General features: G+C 50.4%; 3 protein-coding genes across 3 annotated transcripts; all 3 read right to left on the bottom strand.

Annotated features, from left to right (window-relative positions):
* Positions 1–2,658: 2,658 nt before the first annotated feature.
* On the bottom strand, positions 2,659–3,558 carry UCRPA7_428 (putative glutathione s-transferase protein; the record flags this gene model as incomplete). The annotated part of the gene is made up of 2 exons (XM_007913024.1): positions 2,659–2,856; positions 2,953–3,558. The coding sequence occupies 2 exons, from the start codon at positions 3,556–3,558 to the stop codon at positions 2,659–2,661; spliced, it is 804 nt and encodes a 267-aa protein (XP_007911215.1).
* A 1,039-nt stretch (positions 3,559–4,597) lies between these two features.
* On the bottom strand, positions 4,598–6,117 carry UCRPA7_427 (putative actin filament organization protein app1 protein; the record flags this gene model as incomplete). Its single annotated transcript, XM_007913023.1, has 3 exons — positions 4,598–4,790; positions 4,916–5,315; positions 5,406–6,117. 3 exons carry the CDS (start codon positions 6,115–6,117, stop codon positions 4,598–4,600), a joined length of 1,305 nt encoding a protein of 434 aa, XP_007911214.1.
* Positions 6,118–8,890: 2,773 nt separating this feature from the next.
* On the bottom strand, positions 8,891–10,618 carry UCRPA7_426 (putative l-amino-acid oxidase protein; the record flags this gene model as incomplete). Its single annotated transcript, XM_007913022.1, has 5 exons — positions 8,891–9,357; positions 9,412–9,624; positions 9,678–9,860; positions 9,917–10,295; positions 10,349–10,618. 5 exons carry the CDS (start codon positions 10,616–10,618, stop codon positions 8,891–8,893), a joined length of 1,512 nt encoding a protein of 503 aa, XP_007911213.1.
* Between the last annotated feature and the right edge of the window lie 1,612 nt (positions 10,619–12,230).

The raw sequence follows: 12,230 nt of genomic DNA, 5'->3' as shown, positions 1-12,230 counted from the left end.
TGGGTTGGACTTACAGCCATGAGCATTGAAACAAGTAATGAGGAGCAGAATAGTATCTCGGAAATTGCAGATGGAAAGATAGCAGGGCGTTGCCTTCCGAGCCTTTCCAGATCTACTATTTCGATATCGGGCGCATCTTGAGTTGTAGCACACTCAATATCGGTGTCTTCGCTCATCTTGCCTCTACAACACCGAGATGAAAAAGAGGGTATTCATGTGTCTCTGATGACCGTCGAAATAATCGGATCTCTTGGGCCATGGATATGGAAAACAAACAAGTAAGCTGTAGCATTGCTCCTGCTGTCAAATTGGGGTCAGACATGGTCAAATGATATAAATGCAAAAAATAATTGACTTCTACAATTATTCAGCAAACTGGACATTCTTATTATGTGATATCTTGCTCGAAAAGCCAAAGCTATGCTGCAGGTGTTGCATCTTGATCACCTGTTTCGGACTAGAGTCCCGGGTGGACCAGTCTTACGGGTACGGGTGGTTGACGTTTCCCGCCATATGCAAGACGTGATGCTACATCTCCGTGCTAGCAGATTTTACTAAGCAGCGCTGGGGTTGGTGGTGCGCACTGAATCATGCAAAGCTTGTGTCTTGGCTCCCTCTTACGGTTTAGATTAAGCCCGCGTCTCACTAACATGATTGTAGAGATCCTGGAAGAGTCAGACCCCATCCGCCATAATAACAACTCGGGACTACTGCCGCTACAATCTTCAAGGTCGTTTCTCTCCAGGATTCAAGCAAGATCCACGGCTCTGAGACTTACAAGGATGCCGCCGAAAGCCTTGCTATCGAACGATCTTGTTCTCCGCAACCAAACTGACAGCTTTGAGAAGAGTGGAAACCCTATCCAACCCCGGCAAGATTCATGACGTATATCATCTCGACGCCAACACAGCCAAACGCCACCTGGGACAAACCAGGAACGAAATCCTGCCATAATTGCCGCCGAAGACGGCTCCGTTGTGATCGGTCGTATCCTGCATGTCGGAAATGCACCAACCACGGAGAGCAATGCCTCGGTTATGGTAAACTCTTTCGTTGGACCAACGCGGTAGCGAGCCGTGGGAAGCTGGCAGGACAGACCCTCGGCGACAATCATCACCGAGAAAGTGCAATCAGCATTCGGACGTCGTCACCCGACTCTGCACCTGTGAATTTCCTGAAGAACTTCTACGGCACTGAAGCTACTTCGATACCCTTTCCTCCAATCGACCCCATCTTACAAGATCTGGGCTTTCGAGGACAGTATTATGTAGACCACTGTAAGATGGCGCCGCCTTACATATTCCCGTGATCCCCTGACTTCGATCTACTAACCCTCCTTATGTAGTTGCGAAGTCAGTATGCAAAGATCTTGTGTCTTTTGACCAGCAGCTCTGTAACCCGTTTCGCTACATGCTTCCTCTCCTTGGCGCATTCGATTATTTGAGAGAGATTGTCATCGCTACTTCGGCCGTACATATTGCTACACTTCGGCGCTGTCATGGCAACTCGTCTTCAACAGAACTTGTTGATGCTCTTGTGGCGAAACAGCGAGCATTTCGCCTCCTCCGGGAGGCTCTCGCCAATATAGATCCTTCCAGCCGCCCTGTTATATTGATCGCAGTAGTGTTCTTCATCAATTTCGACCTAATTGATTCGGGACGAGGAGGTTGGAAGACGCATATCAAAGCAGCGGGTAGGCTGATCTGCTCACTGCAGGAAGTGGACAAAGCGGCCGCCTCAGCCATTGCTCCACTGAGCGACATGGTGGTAGCTGATTGTATCACCTACCACATCCTAGGTTCGACATTGACTGCTCCTGAGGATAGTCACCAGTCGATATTTGATTCCATAGATATGATGTCAGTACTTCAAAGGGCCGAAACATTCAGCTATCAGTGTTGCCCGCCCCCCGTCCTGCAGGTGCTCTTGTCAGCGAGTAGACTCCGACCGGATCGCAGCCCAATAGGGAAGGAAGTGGCAGCATCGATGATAAGTGAAGTCCGATCGGTCGATATTCAAACCTGGGTCCACAGCATTCGGAACCTGTCTCCTGAGGATGACTTGGACACTCGGATGAGAATGGCATCGGCACATCAGGCGGCAACATGTTTGTACATTCTGTTGGCGCTTTCGGCTACGACAGAGGCTCAGAGTTACTCGCCAAGCACCGAAGCTCTCGTATGCGAGATCTTAGAACATTTAACATTGGTACCTATTGATCATGCTTTGACAAAGGGTACTGTCTGGCCGACCTTTATGGCAGCAGCCCAGACTCAGGATCGAGGAAAGAGACAATGGTGTCTACAGCGGTTGCAGGCTTTGTGGCAGTCAACTCCCTGGGTCTGTCCATGGGGGTATGTGGAGACTGCAATGGACATGTTGCACAGTATATGGGATAGCCATGATCTAAGAGAGGTTGGGAGCGATGAAAGACCGAACTGGCTGCTACGTTTGAGAGGACTTCGAGAAGAGAATTGCCTGATTGTATAGTAGTGCTTGCAGTTGCTTGAGACGCTGGAGTATACTTGATACTACACTTATAGTCGAGCCAGTGTGCAACTTTCGGCTTGATTCAAGCATCATTCTTGCAATGATAGGTTGTCATATTGATCGAGTCTGTTTTACCATATCATAGATGACGGGTTTGGCGAGCTTGGCTCACTCTGTCACGTCAAGTTCTGCATAGTTGCGATAAATGCCCATACCAAACTTTTGTCGTCTGTCGCTTGCGAGATAGGCTTTGATCTTGGGCCGCTCCTTGACAGCTTCATAGAGTTTGAAAACGCCATCATACTTGCCAGAATCCTGCATCTTCTTCATGGCCTTCGGGAACTGCCATTTGGTACCATCCAAGCACTAGTGAATGACTTGTCAGCACAAGGAACCGCCTGCTTGCCTGTGTCGCTGCCACACAATGATATCGATGATAGAGGGACGACGCGAAACACTTACGTGGAAAAGCACCAAGTCGGCATACGTCAATTGGCCATGGTACAGCCACGGCCCGTCACCGCTGGCCTTGCTCTTGAGCACACGCTCAAAGTAGCCTAGGAACTTGGGAAGGCGGTTGGCAACCCAGTCCTTGCTTCTTCGGAGACTTTCCTCTTTTTGGTCCTCGTAGTACAAGTTAGTAGCGATGGGATGATGACAGTCGTGCACCTCGTTGCTTAGGCCATCGAGGGCAGTAAGGGCCAGAGCATTGACACGATAGATCCCATCCACATCTTCCTCGGGGCTGGGGATCAGACCGAGCCTGGGGCCGAGGTATAGCAAGATGTTAGGGGTCTGGCTGATGAGCAGGTCGCCGTGCTTGAGCATGGGTGGGGCACATAACGGCACGTTGATGTCGTCGTCGCCGGTGTTTTCGGGATCGATCAGGGCCAATACCTCCTTGACGCCGCCCTCGATGTGGGCGGTGTCGGTGTACTCTGCGCCGGCCTCCTCGAGGGCGAGGCGGATGTGCTCACCACGGCCAGGAAGACCTGACCAGTAGATGAGGTGGTATGGCTCGTCTTTGGACGACTTTTGGCGCTTGGCGGCAGGGCTGGATGTGGACATTCTGGCGATGCCGAGCTAAAGTGAGCAGGCAAATGATGGTGGCTTGAGTGTGGGAAGATACTTGACTTTTGGTGGCGGTGGAGGAGGAGGAGGAGGAGGAGGAGGAAGTGCTGGTGGTCAAAAGTATGTAGGTAAGGTACCGCAATTCAGTTCGGTGTACCTTGCCTTAGCTCCGTGGAGAATGAGTGAGTCCCTGTGTCTTCACAGATGAAGGATGTGAAGTAAGTTACAAATATTGCGAATCCTCAGCCGAATCTGTTCCGAACGTGCCTATCATTGATAATGCAATAGATCTATTTATATTGCACGGTCCAACACTGTCAAAAAACCAGAGCAAATTCCCCGGCAATTCGTCTCCTCTTCAACTGTCTGAGGTATTCTTACATCACATTGACCCCGCGATCCTTTGGTGGAGATCGACTTGGTATGAACACTGCCCGCCCTGGCCCGAGCCCTCCAACCGAACACGCCAGTCTGACATTAACCATCTGTCCTACCCCTGATTCGCAAGTTGCCATACATAAACGATATGATACCCGCCATGTATATGTATCACTAAGCTTACAAGCTACAGCTATCTTGCCTTCACATACTATATTGTGATACGGTACATACCTTAAAGCAGTCTTAACCAGCGCGACCTGCTCGGCACAATCTTTCATTATGGCCACCATCTCTATCACACCTGCCACACCACTTCAATGGCTGGGTCTGAGAGGGCATCTGACCAAGTAAAGAATGTCATCCATAGAAAAGGCTATATCATGGCATATGCTATAATCCCCACTGGCTCAAAATGTCAATGCATGTTTTGCAGCCAACGAAGAACAGCCCGACCCCAAAGAATGTCCATTCAAACACCATGACACCTGCGGCTCTCCTTGTTCGCCGTATCGAATCAGTTATCCATCGACCACGACCAGAACGCCTCGCAAGTAGCAATATCTCAATAAACCACACAATGTGCATGCTCGCCCGTATCTAAGTTCAAATTGTCAAAACAACAGCTATCGACATTTGAATTTATGACATCTCATTCTTAGGCGACAGTATCTCGGATGATCTGGTAGCATTCTGCTGGATCATCAAAAACATGCCACACGGATCGTGGAACATCCTTGAATGCCTTCTCGAACCGTTCTGGCTCATTCTTGGATTCGATTCCAATTGCTGCGATGTCCGTTACCTTGCGAATCAGAATAATCTTAATCCAGTCTGGGAAAGCTCGGTATCTGGAGACCATCGGTCAGTCATTTGAGCAATCAACGGTGGCGGAGAGGGGGGAGGCGGACCAGGGGGTCAAGGGAAGTGGGCAATCTGGGGGCGGGGGTCTATGCTCCCTTATCAAACAACTTACATATCACCGTACGCCTCAGGATCGCTCTGCGTGCTGTCCCCAATGGCAATCATCTTTCTCCTCGGTAACCAGCTGTGGATCTTCTTCATCCTCTCCGCCTTGTAGTTTTCGGTCCCCAGTGTGAGATTGGACAGTAGGCCCGGGATGCTCATCCAGCTCTCATCGCGAAGCACGAGCGTGCCGTGGGGGTAGTACTGTTCGCGAAACTTGCGCAGGAATGGGTACAGGTTGTATGGTGATGCGGAGAGGTAGAAGAACGGCGCCGTGGCTGTGAGCTCCGACTGCAGGAACTTGTACAGTTCGGGCATACCAGGGGTGGGAGTGGGCTCGTCGATAAATGTGCTTCGCAGGATACCGATGGGGTCACTGGTCTGAGTGATCTTAATCGTGTCGTCGATGTCTGCTCAGATTGAAGGGGGGCTCATTGTTAGCTCTGCTGCACCAACACGAACATGGGTTTGTTCATGATAGAACGGCAACCAGCCCTTACCTGAAATGACGCCCCATCCCTCGGGCTCGGCGAAGAAGGTTTTCATGTGAAGCATCCCAGTCGCTCCATGCGGGACTTCGGCGGTGGAAGGCACGAGCATGCCGGCGGGGGCTGAAGGCAGAAAGCGAATGTCGCTGCTGATGCCGTTTCTCCCACCGGGTCCCAGAGTCAATTGTGTCTCTCCGCCGTGCAGGGCCAGCACCTGTTTGCCAGGCTGGATGTCCATGAGGAAGGGCATGATGCGGCTCTCGATGATCTGCTTTGCCTTTTCGTCGTCGGCGAGGCCGATTGTGTTTGCAACTTGCAGCACGGCGTCGGCAACCTTGCAGCTGGCATGTTGAGTGAAGACGCAGGCGATGAACTCGGCCTCCCAGCGGCCGGGCTGTGTGGGGGACACGAAAGCGGTGTTGTCGAGCAGCCAGACCTCTTCATCCTTGCGCACAGCTTGGGGGAGGGGGTTCTTAGTGCCCAGATAGGAGAGGATGTTGGAGACGGTGTCGCTGACGGGGACAGACATGACCTTCCTGGCGTACTCGGGGCTGAGCATCCGGAGGGGCGAGTGCGGCGTCAGCTTGGGCAGACCGGCCTCTGCCTCGGCGAACCTTCTGGCCTTGCGAGTCTTCTGCTGCATGTCGGCGATGTAGGAGAGTGTGGAGGTCGACGACGGAGAGGACGAGGGGGAGGAGGATGGCGGAGCTCCTGATGCGCTCATGATGGGCGACGTCGTGCGGGTTATACTACGGACAGGGGCCGGTGTTCGAGCTTGGATCGGAGTGAAGAGTGATAGTCTTGGATTGTGCTGTGGATCAGCTGGCCGATGAGCAGCTTCGACGACTACAGCAGAGAGAAGACACGAGATGAGGCGGACTCGGGTCAGGTGTGTCGTCAATGTTGGAAGTTGGGGTGGAACAGGTGAAGAGCTGTAGTAAGTAGGCTATGGAACAACACGGTCAGCCAGAGTCGTGGGCAGGAGTGTAGAGCATAGTCGAATGTCTCAACAGGGAGCAGTACCTTCAGGGTATTCTATGTGAAGTAGTAGGGGGGAGGTAATGATACAACAAGGTGTGTAGGTTGGTAGTTAGCTGGCCTCGTGATGCTCGAGAGTGCCATATTGGCGGCGGCGGCATACTTATGCCTGTCAGGTGGGATACCATGGTAGAGCGCCATAGGCAGTAATTGCACTGCACTGCATTGCACTGCAGCAGCAAGAGTCCAGTAGGGAGTCTTGGGTTCCATTGGGCCAAGAAGAGACAACGTCAAGTCAAGTCAAGTCAAGTCAGCTCAAACGAGAAGACAGCCAGCAAGCCAGCCAGCCAGCCAGCCAGCGCCCTCGTGAGAGATCGACGGAGCGATTTGCTTTGCAGGATGCAGTGTCTAAGTTAAGGCTGAGAGATCCATGCCCTACGAGGTAAGGTACAGCGCAGACAGGGGCCACTTACAGCATTCATTCGAGGCTGTTAGTGGGCGGAGTGGCCAGCCCGGGATTCGGGAGCTGCGGGGTGGTGGCGGAGCAGCGGCCATACCCATACCAAGACTCAGGTACATGTACTGCATTAGGGCAGTATTCTATGTAGAGTAGGTACAGTATTGTACCTCAGACTTCTTGGTTATTACAACACCATGCTCAGAGTAGAGAGAAGACAAAGACACAGTAAAAGATCAAGAAGAACAATAGAGGAGCCGAACTCCCGATCTGACCTGGTGGTCAATCCTAGGCTATCCTTCTTCTTAAGGTAACCTCTACTATACAGCACATATCTCCCTGAATAGTTGGGGGACAGTACTCTTTCAGAGCAGAGAGAGTAGGTATGTAGTTTTAGGTAAAAGATTTAGTCTTCGGAAGGAGTAGAATCATCAAAGAATCCATCCATAGGTGTCTCCCGCCAGGCGGCCCGCCATAACAAGGCCCGTTCCTCACATCAGCACCCGCGGCCCTACCACATTAACCATTGAAGTCGAGCACGTTCTTACCTAAGAGTTTACTGCCAGCTACCTTAGCACTGTTCTTTAGCTAACCGATATCACACCAAGGGCGGCCGCTACATCTCCAAGAGTATGAATGTGGTTATTCGATCCTCTAATCATAGTTCATGCATTCGAAATGACCTGTCGGGGAACTGATGGTAAAGACAGCCATCTATTTTCTCCTCGAGACATCATCTCCGAGGTCAGATCATAATCACCCATGGGCAAGACGACAAAAGTTACCGACAGTCAGGTTTGGCTATTACAAGATACCTACGGTAATGGGAGATACTGTACTGTACATCCAGTAAGCTGAGGTACCTTGCCTCGAAAAGTTGGTGGTCAGCTGCAGCGTGACATTCGGATGCCCCCCATGATCTTGTCATACCTGCCCCCCAGCCGATCACACAGCCAGTCCTACCCCGTCCTGCCCACCCATCCTTTCATTAAAATGCACAACAATATGTTTAAGCAAACCCATCCTCGTGCATACGCGCCAAAGTCCTTGTGGTCTCATATGGAATCAAAATCAGCTGGGTATGTCTCTGTGGGCTGGGAATGATGCAAGTCGCCGTAGGGGGATTTAATGACTGGTAGGTAAGCTTAAATTATTCCCTGTAAATCTCTGTTCACAAGCGAAGACGATCGGCCATAGACCCTAAGCTATAATAGGGGTCATCGAAATGTCAGGACGGCGCCGAGTGTCAGCATTCATCTCATCTCGCTCAATCACCAATCAATTGCAATATCATGGACAATACAAGCAGGCACCCTTAGCAGCGTTTGCCAAGTCTAATTCACTGCCGACTCTGACGAATCGCTGATGGTGATTTCTAGCACGGACTCGAGACAAAATAGCTGTTAGGCTCTAAGACGGCTTTCCAACAGCCGCGCTTGCTTTAGACTTAAGATGTTTCAAGGCCAAAAGGTGAACACCAATACACTCAGGTATCTCTCAGCGAAGGCACAGTGCAGGACTCGAGTCATCAATAAACTCGGAGGTGACATATTGTTGTATATCACTAATGGCTTTGATGAGAAGTATTGGCTCCTCTTTCTAGAGCTGGGCCTATAATGTTTAAGAGAGTTGTCCATAACAGTAGCTTGAATTTGGCAATGGTATCCATTTAGTAAATGCTATCGGCGTATTCAAGACTCACGCGAGACCTTCAGGGACTCTCTCCCATTGTTTCACTTGTTCATGCCACTAGTCAGTCCAGACATTCCTTAAATGCACTCGTTGAAGGGTAAAACTCACGATATCGATCCATCTAGCCATCCACTTTTCTACAACTGCTTTCGCTTCATCCACGAGACCAAGTTCTGCCAATCGTTCATCAGTGGGTTGTCATCCTCCAGATCAAATCGTGTTTTCAGAGTCAGGACTCACCCAGCAGTAACTGCACACTCCCTCGGATCCCGGATTCGAGAGCAGACGCAATCCAGGCATGAGTATATGAGGTATGTTCACCCACAAAGATCATCTATCTCAATGGTCAAAACCTTCATGTTAGACGGCATCAGAAGCAAGCACTCACATTGTTGTGCGTCTTGAAGTACTCTGGGAGGTAGAGCTGGTGCTGCCCAATCTCGGGACTGGCCCAGCTGGCGCTCTCGTAGGGGTCCAGCATCCAGCATCGGCGATCGTACTTGCCAGTGTACTGCTCTCTGGCAACGTCGCCGTGGATTTCAATCATCGCGTCCAGGACGTATTGAACGTGCTCGGCTTCAGGGACTGAAACCCATCGAGCACCCCACTCGCTTCCAGAGATGTATGATCCAAGCATGGTAGCCGGTCCCGTGCCGTTGATGTTGTAGCTAGGATAGCAGATAGATCCAATCCCCGGAATGTCTGTGTTAGTAGAGCACGATCCGTAGATTGGGTTCTCATAGTGTTCCCAGAAACGTGTCTTGAACTCGAGCGCCACCTTACAGGCTGCTGTGTAAGGCACATTGTTGATGGCATTGCTAATCGTAGTGGGTAGACCTGTCCATGTATATTAGCCCTCTACTCGCTTTCTCATAACAAATGGCAGCATACTAGAAAACCTCCATTTCTTGACAATAGAGAATGGCACTGCAATGATGGCATAATCGTACGAGGAGTTTTGGAAGACGGTATCAGTATAATTGTCTCGCCACTGCAGATTGACCTTCTGGCAACCCGGCTTAAACTGAACTCTCTCAATTTTTCGGTTCAAGGTCGTGTAGTTATCCACTAGAGGATGGAACGAAAGTGGGAGACGGTTCAACCCTAATGACTGTTGAGCCTAATTGAATAGTGAAGATCACAAGTCAGAAGCTTACCGCCATCAATAGTTCGCCATGTAGCAGCGCTGAAGTACATGCCTTCATACAAGGAATCCCAGAATGACGACGAATAGTCGCCCCCAGACACAATGTCCGTATCATTCAGATTCGCTTTAAGATAGTTGACCATATAAGCAAATTCAGACCATTGGTCTCCAGGGAGGCCGTCCAAGCCACTGTCTAGTCCTTTGTGAGCAAATTTGACCCATGGAAATTGCCTCGACTCCAATACTAACCTAGGAATTGTCGGTGTGCCTCAAACATGTTCTCTGCCATTTTCACGAAAAAGTCATCACTTCCGAGAACAGAATCAATCTTATCGCTTAATTCTTGTGTAGATGGGTCCAGAACACTCGTCACTCGCAAAGAAGAGTTCTTTGCAATTTGGGACAGTGTAGGTGGTAGCCCAGATGATAGGCGGATTCCGTTGTGATAATACAGGCCATTTGAGTTAGACTGATACCAAGGGATGAAGCCGACACTGAGGTTTTTGTCGTGGTTGTTGAGTTTGTTCATCTCCGCAGCCAGCTGAAACACGAGCTGATGGTCGGTGATGTTGTATGTCACGTTCGATGACGATTTGTATGTGTACGGGAATCGCATCGGTCCCATCTCCTAATTAGAAGTCAAAAATGTGGATGACTAATTCGAGGACTATGCTGACGAACCTGATATGAATAGTCAAATGGCCCTCCACTCAGATAGACTGTGTGTACCCGTCCACCAAGCCTTTGTCCAGCTTCGATGAGCTCAACGTTTGTCATGCCAGCTTGTGTCAAAGCCAGGAAAGTCATTAGTCCAGACATTCCCGCGCCGACTATGCCGATGTGCTTGCTCTTCGCATTCCTCACATCCACTGTGCTCAGGTTCTTGCTTTCGAGAAGCTCAACGCCATCAAACCACGGACCCCAGGCATCAATTCCCGTCGCATTCGTCATGGCTATGCTATTAGTGCCGCGTCTTGCAAGTTTGGAGGCAAAGCTTCGCTTGCGGCTATGGGAGTTGAAAACCTGCGGCTCGCTTCTCCCTACCAAACTGCCTCCAGCCCAGGCAGAGATGCACCCGCCGGACGAGGTATCGGATGGCATGACCCACACGAGCCTGTCGACTCCTGGCTTGCTACGCGCAATGACATGGTGCGCGTTGTGCTCCGTGGTCTCTGAACAGGAGCCATAGGTAAAGCTGATCAGCCCCTGAACTGCATCTGCAAACCCTACGTGAATATTGGCAATTCGAGAGTCAAGCTTCACACGCGTCTCGAGTCTGACAGGCAGAGATGGAAGAGATAAGGCAGAATGGGCCAAGAGCAAGGTCAAAAGAGCGGGCTTCATTATTAATAAAGAAAACCGCCTTCAAGCTTTACCTAGCAGGAAGACTACCCTTGAAATGAAGTTTTCACGTAGTGCCGCTGTGACACTCCTCCGAAAGTAAGCCTCAACTTCTGAACTGTCTGCTCTATTTATGAGTAGGTATCCTGCGGAGCTCAAGAAAGCGGAGAGGCTGTGTTACGCGTTCCTATCCAGAGATTTCGCTCGGCATCACTCTCCGAACCGGCACGCCCTGCCTGATTGAGCGGTGACACAGCATGTCAACAGCCGATCAACTCAAGCATTGTATTGTGATTTTGCTAAGCTGAAGGCCAGGCACAGATAGTAGCCTAGCTGCGCGTGTAAGTCACTATCGGTAACTACCGAATATTGATGCTGGTTACCCATTGTGGAAGGTGTGGAAGCAAAGATAACAGAAACCAGTGTGGGCCAAAACGAGGGACTTTCAGCTAGGCCGAATGCTGGGTTGTTAGACTCGGGGCGTATGCAATGAGAGTAGGATTCTGTAAGGTGGTGGATTCTGACTGCGGATACATCGGATTGTGGTCGCACAGAGAAGCCGGCTCTCGGCCGTGGAGTAGGTCGAGGGTGCTGTATCCGGCCGGCTCCTCACATATATAGACTTATTACAACATTAATCTACAGGCGTAGGGAAAGCTGTAACAGCTCCCCACATTGTCTAGATAAGCGTCGGATGGAGTACAATTTCGCGGCTCCAAATTCCCAAGAAGCAACTTCTCTTGCACATCTCGAAGTTTCAGTAATCAAAGTGTGCAAGAAGGTCGTTTTCCATAGAATTTGCGGGTTGTTACATAAAAGGAGAGAGAGTACCCAGCAATCATTTCGAGTTTCACAGTTCCTTGAAAGATCACCGCCACCACGGCCCGCTGAGGTTAGGGCTGCGGGGTGCAACGAAGAGAGAGGGCGAGCTAAAGGCCAGCGGATCTGGCCGTTGGACCCAGTGCCAAGCATCTTATCTGATAGAAACCTGACCGTTTGACTTTATTCAAGTTCATTATAAATTTTTGTTAATGCAGCCAGAAACTGGGACTGCTCTCTGATCAAGACGTAATGGTTTGAGAGCAGGTTTGTACTGATGTGACTTAGGGGCGCGCCTACATGCACCGATGACTTGGGTAGGATTCGTCAAAGCTTATCTTGCCTACACAGTAGATGATTAATCTTTGACGCCTTTCACTTGACAGTCTTGATTTGTTTGTGG

This window comes from Phaeoacremonium minimum (assembly GCF_000392275.1).
Source record: "Phaeoacremonium minimum UCRPA7 unplaced genomic scaffold PA7_03_scaffold_33, whole genome shotgun sequence".
In the NCBI taxonomy this organism is placed as follows: domain Eukaryota; kingdom Fungi; phylum Ascomycota; class Sordariomycetes; order Togniniales; family Togniniaceae; genus Phaeoacremonium; species Phaeoacremonium minimum.
This window is presented reverse-complemented; position numbering and strand designations above follow the sequence as displayed.